This window comes from Bufo bufo, chromosome 3, assembly GCF_905171765.1.
Source record: "Bufo bufo chromosome 3, aBufBuf1.1, whole genome shotgun sequence".
NCBI lineage: Eukaryota > Metazoa > Chordata > Amphibia > Anura > Bufonidae > Bufo > Bufo bufo.
The window spans coordinates 581,764,522-581,784,663 of NC_053391.1; the positions used below are offsets into that span (position 1 = coordinate 581,764,522).

At 46.8% G+C, this 20,142-nt stretch overlaps 1 protein-coding gene across 1 annotated transcript in view; it reads left to right on the top strand.

The window, feature by feature from the left end:
* Positions 1-20,142, top strand: part of LOC120993920 (sterol O-acyltransferase 2-like) — a 123,593-nt gene that overhangs the window by 53,800 nt on the left and 49,651 nt on the right. The window contains exon 5 of the mRNA XM_040422383.1: positions 19,308-19,353. Within this exon, the coding sequence (XP_040278317.1) occupies positions 19,308-19,353 (46 nt within the window). The remainder of the gene's footprint in view (positions 1-19,307; positions 19,354-20,142) is intronic.

The window sequence follows — 20,142 nt, forward strand, 5'->3', positions numbered from 1 at the left end:
GAACCAGCTACACTATCTATTTTCTGTGTCCACCAGCTAACTTAGTGGACACCTAGACTAGGGCTTTTACTTCACCAAGGCCGAGCACCTTGTTGGCACATTCCTGGTAAGCAAGCCGCATTAGAATGATTTTATGTCACCGCCTCACATACCCCCCCCTTTGTTCAATCCTGTGGGGGTGAACACATGCCATACAGTGGACTCTGTTCCACTGTAAACCTAAAATTCTGCATGGAGAGGAACCATCTGGTGACCCGAGCATTCCTCTCCTTCGCCTGACTCGGTCACCAGGTGGAACGTCCTCCCCAGCAGATAATAGCGTAGCGATTCAAGTGCCCATTTGATGGCGATACACTCCCTCTCCACTACACTATACCTAGATTCGGATAGCGTTAGTTTGCAGCTCAGGAAATTAACGGGATGCTCCTCCCCGTTAAACTCCTGAGACAGTACAGCACCTAGACCTACTTCAGAGGCATCTGTCTGTACAATAAACTCTTTATTGAAGTTGGGTGTAACTAGGACTGAGGTCCCACACAACACCGACTTCGGTGACCTGAAGGCCTCCTCTGCCTGTACACTCCGGCAGACCATCACAGACTTCCGTCCTTTCAGGGGATCAGTTAATGGAGAAGACAACGTGGCAAAATTGGGAATAAACCTCCGGTAATATCCCACTAACCCTAAAAAAGCTTTTACCTGCCTCGTCGTAAGGGGTCTGGGCCAGTTCTGTATGGCTTCTATTTTATTTACCTGGGGTTTAATGACTCCCCGTCCAATTACATTACCGAGCTTCTTAGTACCCTATTGTACATTTCTTCGGGTTGGCGGTCAACCCCGCTTTCCGGAGAGAGTCTTCCACCGCCTGCACCTTGGGTAAGTGACTCTCCCAGTCCGTGCTAAACACTACAATATCATCAAGATAGGCCGAAGCATACTGACGATGGGGCCGAAGGATGATATCCATTAATTGTTGGAAGGTGGCCGGAGCTCCATGTAAGCGAAAGGGCAACACCTTATACTGAAACAGCCCTTCGGGGGTGACAAAGACAGTTTTCTCATTTGCAGCCTCCGTTAAGGGCACCTGCCAGTACCCTTTTGTGAGGTCCAAGACCGAAAAGTATCGTGCTTGCCCTAACCGTTCTATAAATTCATCTACCCGAGGCATGGGGTAGGCATCAAACTTTGATACTTCATTGAGCTTCCGGAAGTCGTTACAGAATCGTAACGTTCCGTCTGGTTTTGGTATAAGGACTATTGGACTAGCCCACTCACTCCGAGACTCTCCAATGACCCCTAGTTGCAACATCGACTTCACTTCCTCAGAGATGGCTTGTCGCCGAGCCTCAGGCACCCGATATGGCTTTAAGCGAACTTTGACCTGGTGCTCGGTGACGATGTCATGTCGGACTATGGAGGTGCGTCCAGGAAGTTCGGAAAATACATCCCTATTCCGACTCACAAACTTTCTGACCTCCTGAACCTGTTTAGTAGACAGGCCATCTGCTATCCACCGCAGAGGAGGCTTTCTCCGGGATCACTGTTGGCACCTTCCCCGCAGTCAAGACAGAGAGTGGGTGGTCCCCAAACATACTCTCCCTATATCTCCAGGGCTTTAGTAAGTTAACATGGTATACCTGCTCTGGCTTTCGCCGCCGGCTGGTATACCTTGTAGTTCACTGGTCCTACTTTCTCCATCACTTCGTAGGGTCCCTGCCACCTAGCAAGGAATTTACTGTCGACCGTGTACCAGTACCCGGTCGCCCGGGTTAAAAGTCCTTACCTGGGTGGCCCGGTTGTATACCCGGCTCTGGGCCAGTTGTGCCGCCTCCATATACTCCCGGACAATCGGCAGAACTGTCCCTATTCTTTCTTGCATTTTCTCTATGTGTTCGATAACACTCTTGTGTGGGGTGGCTGTTGCTCCCATGCTTCTTTAGCTACGTCAAGCAACCCCCGAGGATGTCTGCCGTACAATAGTTCAAAGGGCGAGAACCCAGTGGAGGCCTGGGGCACTTCTTGTACAGCGAATAATACATACGGCAGCAAAAGATCCCAGTCCTTCCCATCGTTGGACACGGCTCTCTTGAGCATGGTCTTTAAAGTTTTGTTCAACCTTTCCACAAGTCCGTCTGTTTGGGGTTGGTAAACAGACATGTGTAAGTGTTTAACATTTAACAACCGGCAGAGTTCCTTCATGACCTTCGACATGAAGGGAGTCCCCTGGTCTGTCAAGATCTCCTTAGGTATCCCTACCCGAGAGAACATGCCCATTAATTCTTTGGCTAGAAGCTTAGCCGATGTATGGCACAGTGGAATTGCCTCAGGATATCTGGTAGCGTAATCTAAGACCACCAAGATATGCTGGTGACTTCTGGCCGACTTATTTATAAGGCCTACTAGATCCATGGCTATCCTTTCAAACGGTACCTCTATGATTTGCATAGGTACTAATGGACTACTGTAATGGGGCTGGTTATCTGACACACAGGACAGGACTGACAGAACCTCCTAACCGCCTCATATATCCCGGGCCAAAAAAAACGCTGCAATATTCGCTCTTGGGTCTTTTTCACCCCCATATGACCTCCCAGTACACGCGTGTGGGCCAAGTCTAACACCATCCGGCGGTAAGGCTGGGGTACCACCAGCTGCTCTATTACCTCTTATTGCACCTTGTCCACCCTGTACAATAGGTCTTGGTTACAAGCCAGGTGGAGAAACACAGATTCTGCTCCTGGGTGCTGAGCCATGCCATTGATTATGGTTACCCCTTCTCTCGCCCGCATCAATGTAGGATCCTGGAGCTGGGCTGTCCCGAACATTTCTCGGGACACCTCCAGGTCCGGGATAGGTGGGGTCTCTACCGTCTCACCAGCCAACGCCTCTAGGGGAAACCTATTGGGATTACACTCTTTATTTGTGGTGGTGACCCCTATGGCTGGTACCCCAGCATCAGGGTCGTCGGGTTCAGGACCCGGACAGTTTTCCCCCTAAGAGAATGCGTACCGTTCTTCCACAGTGTCCAGAACATGGGTAAGTCTCTTCCCAAAATGGCGTCATAAGGGAGATGTCGCCCCACCCCGACAACATGTTGTAATTCCCTGCCTGACGCAGACAGGGTAACCCTCGTTGTGGGATTCTCCCGGAGGTTTCCATGGATGCAGACTATGGCTATTTTTGATTTCCTGGTAATTCTTCTGAAATCAGTGACTCATGCACAAGGGTTACCAGGCTCCCAGAATCCAGCAGCGCCTTGACCGGGTACCTATTAACAGATAACTGGCACAAGGGAGGTGTATCAGAGGCCAGCAGGGGGTCAGCAATACACACAGGCAGTGCATAGAACGAGGACCGGCGAGCGAACCCGCAGTCCATGGGTTCAGAAGTCATAGGGCAGTTAGCCGCAACATGTCCCGGGCCTTGGCAGCGCCAGCACCAAATCACAGTGGCCTCGCGGGTCCCCGGGACTCGCCTCAGGGGAGTTTTGGTAGCGTTTTTCCCCATAGAAGGCCGGGCCCTTGTTCCAGGCTCCCTAGGCTGGGAGGTGGGCTGGCGTGTCTATCTCAACTGAGCAGAGTCCCGCATCAAGTCCTGGCTCGCCAAATACCACTCGACCAGGTTAACCAACTGATCAAGGTGATCAAGGTTGCCTTGATCTCCTTGGCCCACCCAGTGCTGTATGGCCCTCGGCAGCGTGCACACAAAACGGTCCACTACCACCCGCTCAATCATTTGTGAGGGACTCAAGGTCTCCGACTGGAGCCACTTCTTTACCAGGTGCAGCAAGTCATATGCCTGAGACCTGGCGGGCCGGGTCTCTGAAAAAGTCCACTGGTACACCCTTTGTGCACGCACATACGTGTTAACCCCCATCCGAACCAAGACCTCACCTTTAAGTTTCTCATTGTCCTGGGCGTCCTCACGACTGAGGCCAAATTAGGCTTTCTGGGCGTCTCGTACCAGGAATGGTGCCACCACCTCAGCACACTGTTCAGACCGCAGGTTTTCCCGCTCCGCCGTCCTTTCAAATACCGCAATGAATGCCTCCCCGTCGTCCTCAGGACTCATTTTCCTCAGCGCTGACCGGACTTTATCTCTGGCAGAAGACGGAAACGGGGTCACTGCAGGTGGGGTTCCTTGCTGGGATGCTTGTAGGGTCTCTTGCATGGCCACCATCTGTTGAATCAACAGGCTGTTTGTCTGTTGTAGCTGGGCGTTCGCTACTTGCTGTTGTGCATTGCACTCGGCTTGTTGCGCATTAGCCCGGACCAGCTGCTGTAGTATTGCCTCCATTTGATCCGCTGTCTTATGGCAAAACTTAACTGGCTTTATGAAGGACATGCACAATAGTGTTTGCCTCACTGGTCACTTGCCCACATCCTCCACCACTTGTGGGGAACCGTACTCACTTGACCAGTGTACAGAGGCAGGGACACCAAAATGTTCAACAAAAGTCCTCTTTATTTAGGCTTTTTCATCAAAAGTACAGCCAGTACATTCGGATCGCAGCCGAATCAAACAGTGATAGCACGCTCTGACAGTGTTACTTCACACTGTCTGCCTTTCCTCCAGACTGAGACACACCTAAGATCCAGCAGCAGGATTAAATAGGATCCCTGGACATGAGCATGCCTCAAGTCCCGGACTGGAACCTGTGGAACAGGCACCCACCCAACACATTGCCTGTTCCCATTAAAAGCCTGCCCTGAACTAGTTGAACCCGCTACACTATCTATTTTCTGTGTCCACCAGCTAACTTAGTGGACACATAGACTAGGGCTTTTACTCCACCAAGGCCGGGCACCTTGGTGGCACATTCCTGGTAAGCAAGCCGCTTTAGAATGCTTCCTGCAACATTCTGTGTGACACATATCTCCCCTCATAGATGACTCCTGTCACCGCCTCACACCTGTCATTATTAGCCCGGTAGCCTTTCGTCTTGAACTTCCTCAGGCTTTGAAGATTCATAATGTGTTCCAAAGGAGAGATGTGGGTTCCAGCGGCCAACGTTAATGCTAGTCATCTGGTGAAAGCCTTTCACAGAGCTCAACCGGATAAATTTGGTCCTGGGTGTCCGGAGGCCACCTGTAGAAGGGGGGGTACTGTCATGGTCTCTCCTGTGACAGGGATCAGAAGATCTAGGAGACTGGCTGCACGTGATGTGATCTGACAGCCACTCTGGTTTCACTCTTCTGATTGTTGCTGGGTGTGACCACACCTCTGGTCTCAGGTGTAGGTTAAGTGGTAATTTCTACTCCTCTATTTAGTCTGGCCTCACCCATCATACTATGCGGTTGATAGCTCCTTTTGGTTGTGAAGAGCTGGGGTCTGGTTCTCCTCTGAGTTCCTGCTCATCTGCATATTTTGGAGTTAAGTGTCTTTTCCCTATTTCTTGTTTGGAGTTTTCCACTACCGTTTGGTATTCAGCCTGAGGGGGTCTCCTGTTCCTTCAGCTGGGAAGGAACAGGTCATCGCTGGTCCTGACACTATTTCTAGGGCCCTTTAGGGTCAGATAGGGCCCTAGCTTCCAGCGTATGAACATTCCTACCATCCAGGTCTGTTCATACTTATAGTAGTTAGGGTTCGGGTTAGGGATTCACTTTCGCTAGTTTCCAGGCCTAGTAACTTTTCCTTCCCTCTTGTGGTTGGTGTGGAGTTATCCTCCCACACCGCGCCGTGACAGCATGTTATAGAACAGGAGATGCTGATCAGATTGATATATCATTTTATGGGAAAAGATTCCTTATAATTTGTATTTCATTCATTTAAATTCCTGCTTATTCTGGGCTTCGACGTCAAGCAGGCAGTCCTATCAGTGATGACAGCCTTCCTCTATGACTGTGTATACACAGATAGCTGTCAATCACTGATAGAACCGCCTCCTAGACTTAAAACCCCAGAATGAGCAGGAATTTAAATGTATCAAATACAAGTTATAATAAATCTTTTCCTAATAAAACTATATATCAATCAGCTCAGCTCATCATGCTCTATAACATACTGCCTGCAGATTAATTTGAATTTTCTTGATGACAGGTTCTCTTCAACTTGCTCACCTTATAAATAAAAAATGACTCTGGTCATTTTGTCCCAATCTATACAGTAAAGTTGACACTTTAATTCAGTAAAACAGGATGTGTCATATCCATCCATCTGCATGGGAGATATGTGCTGATCCCTACCTTTTAATGCTGTTGGTACCATCCTTAGCCACAGTGGCGTACATACAGGGGTCTCAGGGGTCGCAGTTGCGACTGGGCCCAGCACTCTAGGGGGCCCGGCCGCCTGTGGACCCCCCTGGCCCCTGCAGTCAGTGTTCCCTTTAACTAAGCTGCGCCGATGGGCGGCCGCACAGCAATTATTGTGGCCACGCTCAAGCTGCTGGCAAAATGCCAGTGCCCAGCAGTGAGTGTCAGAAAAATCTCCGTCATGCGCCTCCTGCCCCGTCTGCCTGCTCCTCCCACTTTATGAATGAAGGAGGCAGGCGGGGCAGGAGGCGCATGACAGAGGGAGCTCAGGGAGAGAAGCCGGCGTGTGAACCCCCCACAGTGCATGGCCTATGTGCCCGCCACGCTGCCCTGACAGCCGCTGGCCGCTGCCCCATGCTCTGGATCTTAGCAGCAGCAAAAGAAGCACGGGGAGGAGCTGGGCCATGACCGTGGAGCAAAATGTTCTGCAGCAGAAGTTACTCCCAGAAGGTAGGAGCTGCCCCCAGTGTGTGCACAGCGCCGGGCACTGCACCGGCCCCGCCGCCAGTGTCCCCACCTACTCCCTCCCCACTAATACATTACTAGAAGCCAGGAACTTATGGCAGCAGGATAGCCATCCAAAATCGGCCTGTCCCACACAAAGCGGGGGGGGGAGCGCCGACGGATTGGGGGGGAGCGGCGGCGGGCCCATGGATCAGTTTTGCACCGGGGCCCCATGGATTGTGTGTACGCCACTGCTTGTCCATGCCCCCAATGTGGAGATATCAGCCTTTTATTTTTATACAAATGAGACTCTAGGTGCAATGAGGGCATTGTCATAGGACATAGAGGCTCTGCTAATTTTCTTCCCAACACTTTGACTGACAGGGCCAGGCAGTGAAGACGTAGTCACATGGCCCCATTGTTTTGCGGCAGCATGTTCGGCAGACTACATGGCTGAAGATTGACCATCTGCCTGGCTGAACACTATGAACATGTATCGGTGAACAGTTCCAAGTATTTGCTAAGGATCATTTAAACTGCCCCCCCGGAACAAGGCCAGAAGATGCCAGAAGCACAAAGGTTAAGAAATGACAAGCTCAGATTCTTGTCTACAAATGCTCGCAGTTTAGGGAATAAGATCAATGAACTTGAGGCTATAATGGCATCTGAAAATATAGATGTAGTGGCTGTTACTGAGACGTGGTTCAAGGGGAGTAATGACTGGGATATAACAATACCAGGGTTCTCTCTATACAGGAAAGACAGAGAAGGCAAAAGGGGGAGGGGTGGCCCTGTATGTGAAAGATAGCATAAAATCTAATTTGATACAAGTTAGCGAGAACAATTTAGAGTCAGTTTGGGTTACCTTGCAGCTTGATAATCATAAGGTAACTTGTGTAGTTGTGATATATAGACCACCTAGCCAAGTCAAAGAATTAGATGATCTACTAGTTGAGGAAATAGCTAAAATGACATTGAAGGGGGAAGTTATCATTATGGGAGACTTCAATCTTCCTGATGTAAACTGGAAAACCAAAATAGCTAGTTCTGCCAGGAGTACAGATATTCTAAATTCCCTACTGGGATTATCTCTACAGCAAGTAGTTGAGGAGCCAACCCGGAAGGAGGCCATTTTAGATTTAGTATTCACAAATGGGAATTTGGTATATGATATTACTGTAGGGGAAAGCTTGGGATCTAGTGATCACCAGTCAGTGTGGTTTACTATAAGTACAGTGACTGAGTCACACCACACAAAAACAAAAGTTTTAGATTTTAGAAAAACTGACTTTTCTAAAATTAGATTAGTGGTATACGAGTCCCTATCAGATTGGAACAGTTTCATTGGAGTCCATGAGAAATGGGACTACAGTCGTGGCCAAAAGTTTTGAAAATTACATAAATATTGGAAATTGGAAAAGTTGCTGCTTAAGTTTTTATAATAGCAATTTGCATATACTCCAGAATGTTATGAAGAGTGATCAGATGAATTGCATAGTCCTTCTTTGCCATGAAAATTAACTTAATCCCCAAAAAAACTTTCCACTGCATTTCATTGCGGTCATTAAAGGACCTGCTGAGATCATTTCAGTAATTGTCTTGTTAACTCAGGTGAGAATGTTGACGAGCACAAGGCTGGAGATCATTATGTCAGGCTGATTGGGTTAAAATGGCAGACTTGACATGTTAAAAGGAGGGTGATGCTTGAAATCATTGTTCTTCCATTGTTAACCATGGTGACCTGCAAAGAAACGCGTGCAGCCATCATTGCGTTGCATAAAAATGGCTTCACAGGCAAGGATATTGTGGCTACTAAGATTGGACCTCAATCAACAGTTTATAGGATCATCAAGAACTTCAAGGAACGAGGTTCAATTCTTGTTAAGAAGGCTTCAGGGCGTCCAAGAAAGTCCAGCAAGCGCCATGATCGTCTCCTAAAGAGGATTCAGCTGCGGGATCGGAGTGCCACCAGTGCAGAGCTTGCTCAGGAATGGCAGCAGCCAGGTGTGAGCACATCTGCACGCACAGTGAGGCAAAGACTTTTGGAAGATGGCCTGGTGTCAAGAAGGGCAGCAAAGAAGCCACTTCTCTCCAAAAAAAACACGAGGGACAGATTGATCTTCTGCAGAAAGTATGGTGAATGGACTGCTGAGGACTCGGGCAAAGTCATATTCTCCGATGAAGCCTCTTTACGATTGTTTGGGGCATCTGGAAACAGGCTTGTCCGGAGAAGAAAAGGTGATGTCACGGATGGTGTACAGGGAAACAAGACAATACAATATAATCTATGAGTCACTGGATCCACAACTAAGGAACAAAAGGGAGACCCCTGCATGAGACCTGCCACTCTCCCTGACTGCTCAGCCTATGCGAACACCCCAAAGGTGGATGGGCGCATATCCACGTACCTTGACTATCTTACAGCTGAAGACCCTACAATAGTGTGGGGACAAGACCACCAGCCCCCTACACAGACACGGAGGGAGCCAGGGTCACCTGGATCCAGCAAACAGAAAATCACAAATACATAAACAGTACTTATCTTGCAGACGACTGGGAACTAGGAAAGGCATGCACACACACTCCAGGAAGTTGTATAAGCCGCAACCTAATGCATCATGGGGAGGAACTTAAAGGGAAGCAATCAGTCCAACTGCATGACAGCTGAGATAGGCTAACGAGATGAGGAACTGAAATCAAAACAAAGAAACTCAAGGAGGAGGTTCTGGACGGCTCCTGTCAGAGCTTCTCAGCTGTCTGGTTGTGACAGTACCCCTCCCTCTACGAGTGGACTCCGGACACTCAGAGCCCACCTTCTCAGGATGGGACCTATGGAAAGCCCTGATGAGACGAGTGGCCTTAATGTCCGTCACTGGGACCCACATCCTCTCCTCAGGACCATAACTAGGGTGGCCACTTGCAGAACCCCAAAAAGGAGGACATCAAACCCTGAAAAGGAGGACATCGTATCGGGGACAGTGGCACACAATAGTTCAATATTACACCATGCAAGATACTACATTATACAGCTGGTATAAGTTATACATCTTCTTGTATATAGTGATATGGACCATGTCGGTATAACCTGGGCATCTCCTGTATATAATTATATATGTACAGCTAGTATAAGTTATACATCTTCTTTAATAATGCCCCCAATGTAGGTCCCCATCTTAAATTATGTCCCTCATAGTGTAGTAATTATTTTTTAATGCCCCATCTTAAATAATGCCCCCATAATGGCCCACCGCTGTTTTTGTTTTGTTGATTTTACAAAAAAAAAAAATATCACATCATCCACTTGCTCACGCTGCTGCGCTGCAGCAGTCTCTTCTATTTTCACTGAATAGGATCTGCAAATGTGCGCAATGATGTCACTGCGCGCTCCCATGTGGTTACGTCACCATGCACATCGCAGGTCCTGCTCAATGAAGAAAGACTGCTGCACCGCAAGCAAGTGGATGAGGTGAGTTTTATATATTTTTTGCTGCGGGACACTATGGGGGCATTATTTAAACAATGGGGGACAATTTTTTTAACTCCTAATTAAAGTGTACCCGTTTTTAACGGCTGTTAGACGGGTGCACTCCTGTCTATCGTAAAAAAACGGTCCCATTGATTTCAATAGGGTCCGCATGGCCGTGGAAACAGACAAAAATAGGACATGTCCTATTTTTGGACGGACGCTATTCACTGGCCGTTAAAAAGAGTGGCCATGTGAATAGCCCCATACACTTTCATTGGTGCTAAAAATGGCCGTGTGACGGGCGTTACACACGGCCATTAGTCACTGTCACGTGCATGCAGCCTTAGATAGACTATCAATCAGCACCTGGTTGCTATGCAATAATGCATCATTTAGACCCTCAGCATCTTCCTCAGACAAGTAGCTGCTGCGTTAACACCTGGTTACTATGCAATAATGCATCATTTAGACCCTCAGCATCTTCCTGAGACAATTACCTGTGTTAAACGCAGCTACTTGTCTGAGGAAGATGCTGAGGGTCTAAACGAATCAAACGATGCATTATTGCATAGCAACCAGGTGAGCAACCAACCAGGTGCTGATTGAGAATTTGAGAGTCACCACCAGCAGCTCCTCCTGCATTTATATGAATAACACAACCGCAGTACACAAGTGAAGAAGCTCCAACCTGTGGAGCTGTTTGACTGCAGGAGAAGGACAGGAAGCAGTTACTCACAGGACTATAATAAAATTCACCTCCGGGCGGCAGGCGGCTCAACATAAGACTACTGTCTAGACAACATGAGAGGAGGTGGACAGAGACTGGAGTTCCGACAAGCTGCTCTAACCTGTTGTGTGCTGTTGCTGCGTGAGAGTGACTTAGTGGCGCGAAGCAGACAGCGTGTGATGTCAGTGCGCAGTGCGCACTGTCTGTGGGATGTGACAAATTGAAATGTGAGTGCAGGCCGATTTTTTTTTGTAGGGTTACTTAAAGTGCCAGTACCTGCCGTTTGCCATTCTGCCAATAACCTCAGAAAAGGAGGACTTCTGGCCGTCCGTCCTGGCCTGCGGCCGGACGGAGGACCAGGAGTCTAAAAACCGGACGGTCCGGCCTAAAACCGGACGTCTGGCCACCCTAACCATAACCCTCCCAATGAACGAGGTACTGGAGGGAACCGCGGACAAGACGAGAATCCACAATCCTAGAGACCTGAAATTCAAGATTTCCATCAACCATAATCGGAGGAGGAGGCAAAGGCGAGGGTACAATAGGTTGAACATAAGGTTTCAATAAGGATTTATGAAAAACATTATGGATCTTCCAAGTCTGAGGAAGATCAAGACGGTAGGCAACAGGATTGATGACAGACAGGATCTTGTAAGGCCCAATAAACCTAGGACCCAACTTCCAGGAGGGAACCTTCAATTTGATATTCTTGGTAGACAACCACACCAGATCACCAACATTCAGGTCCGGACCAGGCACACGTCTCTTATCCGCCACACGCTTATATCTCTCACTCATGCTCTTTAGATTATCCTGAATCTTTTGCCAAATAGATGACAAAGACGAGGAGAATCTGTCCTCATCAGGTAAACCAGAAGACCCCTCTCCCGAGAAAGTCCCAAACTGCGGATGAAACCCACATGCACCAAAAAATGGTGACTTATCAGAGGACTCCTGATGACTGTTATTTAAAGCAAACTCAGCAAGGGACAAAAACGAACACCAATCCTCCTGATTCTCCGCCACAAAACAGCGCAGATATGTCTCCAGATTTTGATTGACGCGCTCCGTCTGGCCATTCGACTGTGGGTGGAAAGCAGAAGAGAATGACAACCGAACCCCCAAGCGAGAACAGAAAGCCTTCCAGAATCTGGAAAAAAACTGCGTGCCCCTATCAGAGACTATGTCTGAAGGGATACCATGCAATTTGACAATGTGGTCAATAAATGCCTGCGCCAGCGTCTTAGCATTGGGCAAACCAGGAAAAGGGATGAAATGCACCATTTTGCTAAAACGGTCCACCACCACCAGAATCACAGTCTTCCCCGAGGAACGAGGCAGGTCCGTTATGAAGTCCATGAACAGATGTGTCCAAGGACGGGAAGGAATGGGTAAGGGAAGGAGAGGACCTGATGGCCGTGAATGAGGGACTTTGGCACGAGCGCAAGTCTCGCAGGCTGCCACAAAACCCTCAACCGACTTACGAAGCGCAGGCCACCAGAATCTCCGAGCGATGAGATCCAGTGTGGCTCTTGCCCCCGGGTGCCCAGCAAGGACCGTATCGTGGTGTTCCTTAAAAATCTTGTGTCTTAAAGTGAGAGGCACAAACAACCTCCCAGGAGGACAAAGATCAGGAGCCTCCGACTGGGCTGCCTGCACCTCTGCCTCCAATTCAGGAAAAAGAGCAGAGACCACCACACCTTCAGCCAAAATGGGACCCGGGTCTTCAAAATTCCCACCTCCCGGAAAACAACGTGACAGGGCATCTGCCTTCACATTCTTAACCCCAGGGCGGAACGTGACAACAAAATTAAACCTTGAAAAGAACAAAGACCATCTGGCCTGTCTCGGGTTTAGACGCTTGGCTGACTCCAAGTAGGCCAGATTCTTATGGTCAGTAAACACGGTAATAGGGTGTCTGGCTCCCTCTAGCCAATGGCGCCATTCCTCAAAAGCTAACTTGATGGCCAACAACTCCCTATCTCCCACATCGTAATTTCTCTCTGCGGAGGAGAGTTTCTCGAGAAAAAGGCACACGGTCGCCATTTTGCAGGAGAGGAACCCTGAGACAAGACCGCACCCACACCCACCTCAGAAGCATCAACCTCAACTATGAAGGGTAAAGAAATATCAGGTTGTACCAGGATGGGAGCGGAAGCGAAACTCTCCTTGATATTAGAAAAGGCCTTACGCGCCTCTACCGACCAGGAAGAAAAATCTACCCCCTTTCTGGTCATATCAGTGAGTGGTTTAACAACAGAGGAATAATTCAAAATAAATTTCCTGTAATAATTGGCAAAGCCCAAAAAACGCATCAGCGCCTTCTGATTCTCAGGAAGCTCCCACTCAAGCACAGCGCGGACCTTCTCGGGGTCCATGCGAAAACCAGAAGCGGAGAGAAGAAACCCCAGAAATTGAATTTCTGGAACTGCAAACACACATTTTTCCAGTTTCGCGTATAATTTATTCTCCAGCAGGATGAGCAAGACCTGACGTAAGTGTTCCTTATGAGTCTTGAAATCAGGAGAAAAAATCAAAATGTCATCGAAATACACTAATACAAATTTTCCCATTAAATGATAAAAAATGCTGTTCACGAAATGCTGAAAAACGGCTGGGGCATTCATCAAACCAAAAGGCATAACCAAATTCTCAAAATGACCCTCAGGGGTATTGAAAGCCGTCTTCCATTCGTCTCCTTCTCTGACCCTGACCAGGTTGTATGCCCCTCTTAGGTCGAATAGTGATACTGTTCAGCTCCCTGAAATCCAGACAAGGTCTTAAAGAACCTTTTTTTTTCTTAACAAAGAAAAAACCAGCGGCAACAGGTGACTTCGAGGGTCGTATGTGTCCTTTTCTCCGACTCTCAGAGATATAAGCACGCATAGCGACCCTCTCAGGTTGGGAAAGATTGTATAAACGAGATTTAGGCAGCTTGGCGCCTGGGATGAGATTAATAGGGCAATCGTACTCCCTGTGCGGAGGCAAATCCTGAACTCCACTCTCAGAGAAGACATCCGAAAATTCAGAGAGGAAGGGTGGAACAGTCTTAGTAGAAACCTCAGAAACAGATGTCATGAGGCAATTCTCTCTGCAAAAGTCACTCCAACCATTTATTTGCCTCGCTTGCCAATCAATGGTGGGGTTATGTTTAGTGAGCCAGGGTAGCCCCAACACTAGAGGAGTAGGCAAACCGCTAAGGACAAAACATGACACATCCTCAACATGAGCATCACTCACAATTAAACGGATATTGTGAACTATGACCTTTAATGATTTCTGAGAAAGTGGAGCGGAATCCATAGCAAAAACAGGAATATCCTTTCCCAAAGTGCATACCTGGAAACCATGAGTTATTGCAAATTGATGATCAATGAGATTGACAGCTGCTCCACTATCCACAAAAATCTCACAAAAAATGCTCTTGCTCTCTAGCGCCACCCTAGCAGGCAGGACAAAACGGGAACTACAAGCAAACGGAAAACCTTCAATTTCCGCCTCAACCCTGCCAATAGTAACAGACGGAACATTTTTAAAAGATTTTTTCCTTTTTGTTTCTTTATTACTCTCAGAAAACTGCCTGAATCTCCTAGAGGGACACACATTTGCCAAATGATTTATACCTCCACAACAAAAACAAACCCTCCCATGCGGGCTGAATCTTCTATTGTCAGAGGCAATCAACCCCAGCTGCATGGGCTCCTGCTCAGAAGGGGCTGACAGCGACTGAGACCCCTGCGCACAGAATGGGACCGCTGCATTGTCCCGGAACTGAGCATGACAGGAAGGAGAGATCTCTCCTCTCTCTCTAAGACGCCTGTCAATACGAATGGCCTGAGACATAGCAGAATCCAAGGAGGTAGGTCTCTCATGAAAGGCAAATGCATCTTTCAATCCTTCTGAAAGACCATGGCAAAATTGACTTCGGAGTGCAGCATCATTCCAACCAGTATCAGCTGCCCATCTCCTAAATTCTGAGCAGTATATCTCTGCGGATTGTTTACCCTGGCATAACAGACGTAGTCTAGACTCAGCCAGAGCAATACGATCCGGATCATCATATATCTGACCCAGGGCTAAAAAGAATTCATCCACTGAACGGAGGGGCCGTGCCCCCTCCGGCAGCGAAAAGGCCCAGGACTGAGCGTTACCCCTGAGCAGCGATATAATGATCCCCACCCTCCGTTCCTCATCACCAGAGGAATGGGGAAGAAGGCGAAAATGGAGTTTGCAAGCCTCTCTAAAACGCACAAAATACTCACTACCCCCGGAGAACGTATCCAGGAGAGAGATCTTAGGCTCAGAACAAACTCCATGAGCGCAAGCTGAACCGGTCACTTGAAACTGAGAAAAAGTCTTACGGAGATCAGCTACCTCCAATGACAGACCCTGGAAGCGTTCAGCCAAAAGTGAAACCGGATCCATGCTTGAGACGGTTTTGGCGGCTTATAATGTCACGGATGGTGTACAGGGAAACAAGACAATACAATATAATCTATGAGTCACTGGATCCACAACTAAGGAACAAAAGGGAGACCCCTGCATGAGACCTGCCACTCTCCCTGACTGCTCAGCCTATGCGAACACCCCAAAGGTGGTTGGGCGCATATCCACGTACCTCGACTATCTTACAGCTGAAGACCCTACAATAGTGAGGGGACAAGACCACCGGCCCCCTACATAGACACGGAGGGAGCCAGGGTCACCTGGATCCAGCAAACAGAAAATCAAAAATACATAAACAGTACTTATCTTGCAGACGACTGGGAACTAGGAAAGGCATGCACACACACTCCAGGAAGTTGTATAAGCCGCAACCTAATGCATCATGGGGAGGAACTTAAAGGGAAGCAATCAGTCCAACTGCATGACAGCTGAGATAGGCTAACGAGATGAGGAACTGAAATCAAAACAAAGAAACTCAAGGAGGAGGTTCTGGACGGCTCCTGTCAGAGCTTCTCAGCTGTCTGGTTGTGACAGGTGAGCGTTACCATCAGTCCTGTCTCATGCCAACAGTAAAGCATCCTGAGACCATTCATGTGTGGAGTTGCTTCTCATCCAAGGGAATGGGCTCACTCACAATTTTGCCCAAAAACACAGTCATGAATAAAGAATGGTACCAAAACACCCTCCAACAGCAACTTCTTCCAACAATCCAACAACAGTTTGGTGAAGAACAATGCATTTTTCAGCACGATGGAGCACCGTGCTATAAGGCAAAAGTGATAATTAAGTGGCTCGGGGACCAAAACGTTGACATTTTGGGTCCATGGCCTGGAAACTCCCCAGATCTTAATCCCATTGAGAACTTGTGGTCAATCCTCAAGAGGCGGGTGGACAAACAAAAACTCACTAATTCTGACAAACTCCAAGAAGTGATTATGAAAGAATGGGTTGCTATCAGTCAGGAATTGGCCCAGAAGTTGATTGAGAGCATGCCCAGTCGAATTGCAGAGGTCCTGAAAAAGAAGGGCCAACACTGCAAATACTGACTCTTTGCATAAATGTCATGTAATTGTCGATAAAAGCCTTTGAAATGTATGAAGTGCGTGTAATTATCTTTCACTACATCACAGAAACAACTGAAACAAAGATCTAAAAGCAGTTTAGCAGCAAACTTTGTGAAAACTAATATTTGTGTCATTCTCAAAACTTTTGGTCACGACTGTACTTAAAAGCGGCACTATTGAAGGCAACAGGAAATTGCATTAGGCTTGTCAGTAAAAGCAAAAAAAGGAAGAGACCACTGTGGTACTCAGCAGAAGTGGCCAAAATCATTAAAAACAAAAAAATAGCATTTAGGAATTATAAAAATAAAAAAAACGAGGATGACAGGCAAATTTATAAGATTAGGCAGAGAGAGGCCAAACAAGTTATAAGAGCTTCTAAAGCACAGGCAGAAGAGAAATTAGCTCAGTCAGGGAAAAAAAGGCGATAAGTCATTCTTCAGATACATAAATGAAAAAAGGAAACTAAAACAAGGAATTACCAAATTAAAAACAAAAGAAGGAAGGTAAATGGAAGAAGATAAAGAACTAGCTGACTGCCTCAATGAATACTTCTGTTTATTTTTTACAAAGGAAAATGAAGGAAAAGAACCTCAGTTAGGAAAGAAGACTAATGAATCTTTTGATGCATGTGTCTTTACAGAGGAAGAGGTTCTAAGTCAGCTGTCTAAAATTAATTCAAATAAGTCACAGGGGCCTGATGGGATACACCCAAAGCTATTAAAAGAGTTCAGCGGTGAACTAGCAAAAGCATTAACAGATTTATTTAACCAATCACTGGCAACAGGAGTCGTCCCAGAAGATTGGAAATTAGCAAATGTTATGCCCATTCACAAGAAAGGTAGTAGGGAGGAATCAGGCAACTATAGGCCAGTAAGCCTGACATCAATAGTGGGGAAATTAATGGAAACCATACTTAAGGAGAGGATTGTGGAACATCTAAAATCCCATGGATTGAAAGATGAAAAGCAGCATGGGTTTACTTCAGGGAGATCATGTCAAACTAATCTTATTGATTTTTTTGATTGGGTGACTAAAATAATAGATGGAGGAGGTGCAGTAGACATCGCTTATCTAGACTTTAGTAAGGCTTTTGATACTGTCCCATATAGAAGGCTTGTCAATAAATTGCAGTCTTTGGGCTTGGACTCCCATATTGTTGAATGGATTAGGCAATGGCTGAGGGACAGGCAACAGAGGGTTGTAGTCAATGGAGTATATTCAGACCAAGGTCTTGTTACCAGTGGGGTACCTCAGGGATCTGTTCTGGGACCCATATTGTTCAATATCTTTATCAGCGAAATTGCAGAAGGCCTCGATGGTAAGGTGTGTCTTTTTGCTGATGACACAAATATTTGTAACAGGGTTGATGTTCCTGGAGGGATACACCAAATGGAAAAGGATTTAGGAAAACTAGAGGAATGGTCAAAAATCTGGCAACTAAAATTTAATGTTGATAAGTGCAAGATAATGCACCTGGGGCGTAAAAACCCAAGAGCAGAATATAAAATCAGTGATACAGTCCTAACCTCAGTATCTGAGGAAAGGGATTTAGGGGTCATTATTTCAGAAGACTTAAAGGTAGGCAGACAATGTCATAGAGCAGCAGGAAATGCTAACAGAATGCTTGGGTGTATAGGGAGAGGAATTATCAGTAGAAAGAGGGAGGTGCTCATGCCGCTCTAAAGAGCATTGGTGAGACTTCATTTGTAGTATTGTGCTCAGTACTGGAGACCATATCTTCAGAAGGATATTGATACTTTGGAGAGAGTTCAGAGAAGAGCTACTAAACTGGTACATGGATTGCAGGATAAAACTTACCAGGACAGATTAAAGGACCTTAAAGAGGACCTTTCACTAGAATAAAAAATCTAAACTAAGCATACAGACATGGAGAGCGGCGCCCGGGGATCTCCCTGCACTTACTATTATACCTGGGCGCCGCTCCGTTCTCCCGTTATAGCCTCCGGTATCTTCATATGTTCGGCTCCACCCAGTTGAACCTGCCGGCATCTCCTTCTCCCATGCTGTAGCGCTGGCCAATCGCAGCGCTCAGCTCATAGCCTGAGAGTTTGTTTTTTTTTCTCTCAGGCTATGAGCTGAGCGCTGCGATTGGCCAGCGCTACAGCATGGGAGAAGGAGACGCCGGCAGGTTCAACTGGGTGGAGCCGAACATATGAATATACCGGAGGCTATACCGGGAGAACGGAGCGGCGCCCAGGTATAACAGTAAGTGCAGGGAGATCCCTGGGCGCCGCTCTCCATGTCTGTATGCTTAGTTTAGATTTTTTATTCTAGTGAAAGGTCCTCTTTAACATGTATAGCTTGGAAGAAAGACGAGACAGAGGGGATATGATAGAAACTTTTAAATACATAAATGGAATCAACAAGGTAAAAGAGAAGAGAATATTTAAAAGAAGAAAAACTGCTACAAGAGGACATAGTTTTAAATTAGAGGGGTAAAGGTTTAAAAGTAATATCAGGAAGTATTACTTTACTGAGAGAGTAGTGGATGCATGGAATAGCCTTCCTGCAGAAGTGGTAGCTGCAAATACAGTGAAGGAGTTTAAGCATGCATGGGATAGGCATAAGGCCATCCTTCATATAAGATAGGGCCAGGGGCTATTCATAGTATTCAGTATATTGGGAAGACTAGATGGGCCAAATGGTTCTTATCTGCCGACACATTCTATGTTTCTATGTTTCTATATACATCTGGGCTACATTGTGAACATTTGTTACATATTATGATGCCTTGTAGAGTATATTTTCAGTACACTTTAAAACTAATAAAAGAAAGCTATAAATTCATAACATATTATCTATATGTTATCTCAAGATAAAAATTTGCAGTGTTCTGTAATCTCTCAGGTTCACATTGTGTCACGCTCTTCTGTTTTTCCTCCACACAGGACACCATACATTAGGTGGAAATATGTGGCTAAGAACTTTGCCCAGGTAAGGTATAAGTTAAGACAGGCCATAAATGGGAAGAACTGGCTCCAAACCAAACAGTGTCATGATATATTTAATGATTGGGATGCTGGTTGCTCTAGAGCAGGGATCAGCACCTTCTAGCACTCCAGCTGTTCTGAATCTACAACTCCCAGAATACTCCTTTCACTTCTATGGGAGTTACAAGAACAGCTGTGTAAGGCCTTTTTCACACGAGTGAGTTCCATGGATTGGACTTGCAGAATATGTCAGCGAGAGCACCAGTCCTGACCTCCCAGCACTCATGGGGTCGCATAGCATTATATTCATTTATGATGCAATGTAACCCCTACAGTTCTGGAATGTATTGAATAACACTGAACTAATGCTGTTAGTGTTATACAGGACGGGATGTCAGAACAGGTGCTCTCGCTGACACAGGCTGCGAGTCCAATGCGTGGAACTTGCTCGTGAAAAGGGCCTAACTAAGCTGCATGCTGGGAGTGTCAAAGGTTTCTGATCCCTGTGCTAGAGATACACCCATATCTTTTTTGCTGATCCCTGTGCTAGAGATACGCCCATATCTTTAATTACATGTATTGTAATGGCGTTAATGTTTTACTAAATGGAAAATGGCACCCACTGTTGCATAGTTTTATGTGCATTGCTGTGGTCTATTCAAATGCAACAATGAAATAGTTTAATCAGTGAGGGCCAAGGCAAGGAAATCCTAATATTCTTAAACCCCATGAATGACACGTGCAATGAATGATTATTAGCATCTAGTACATGACTGTATTTAAAGGGGTTGTC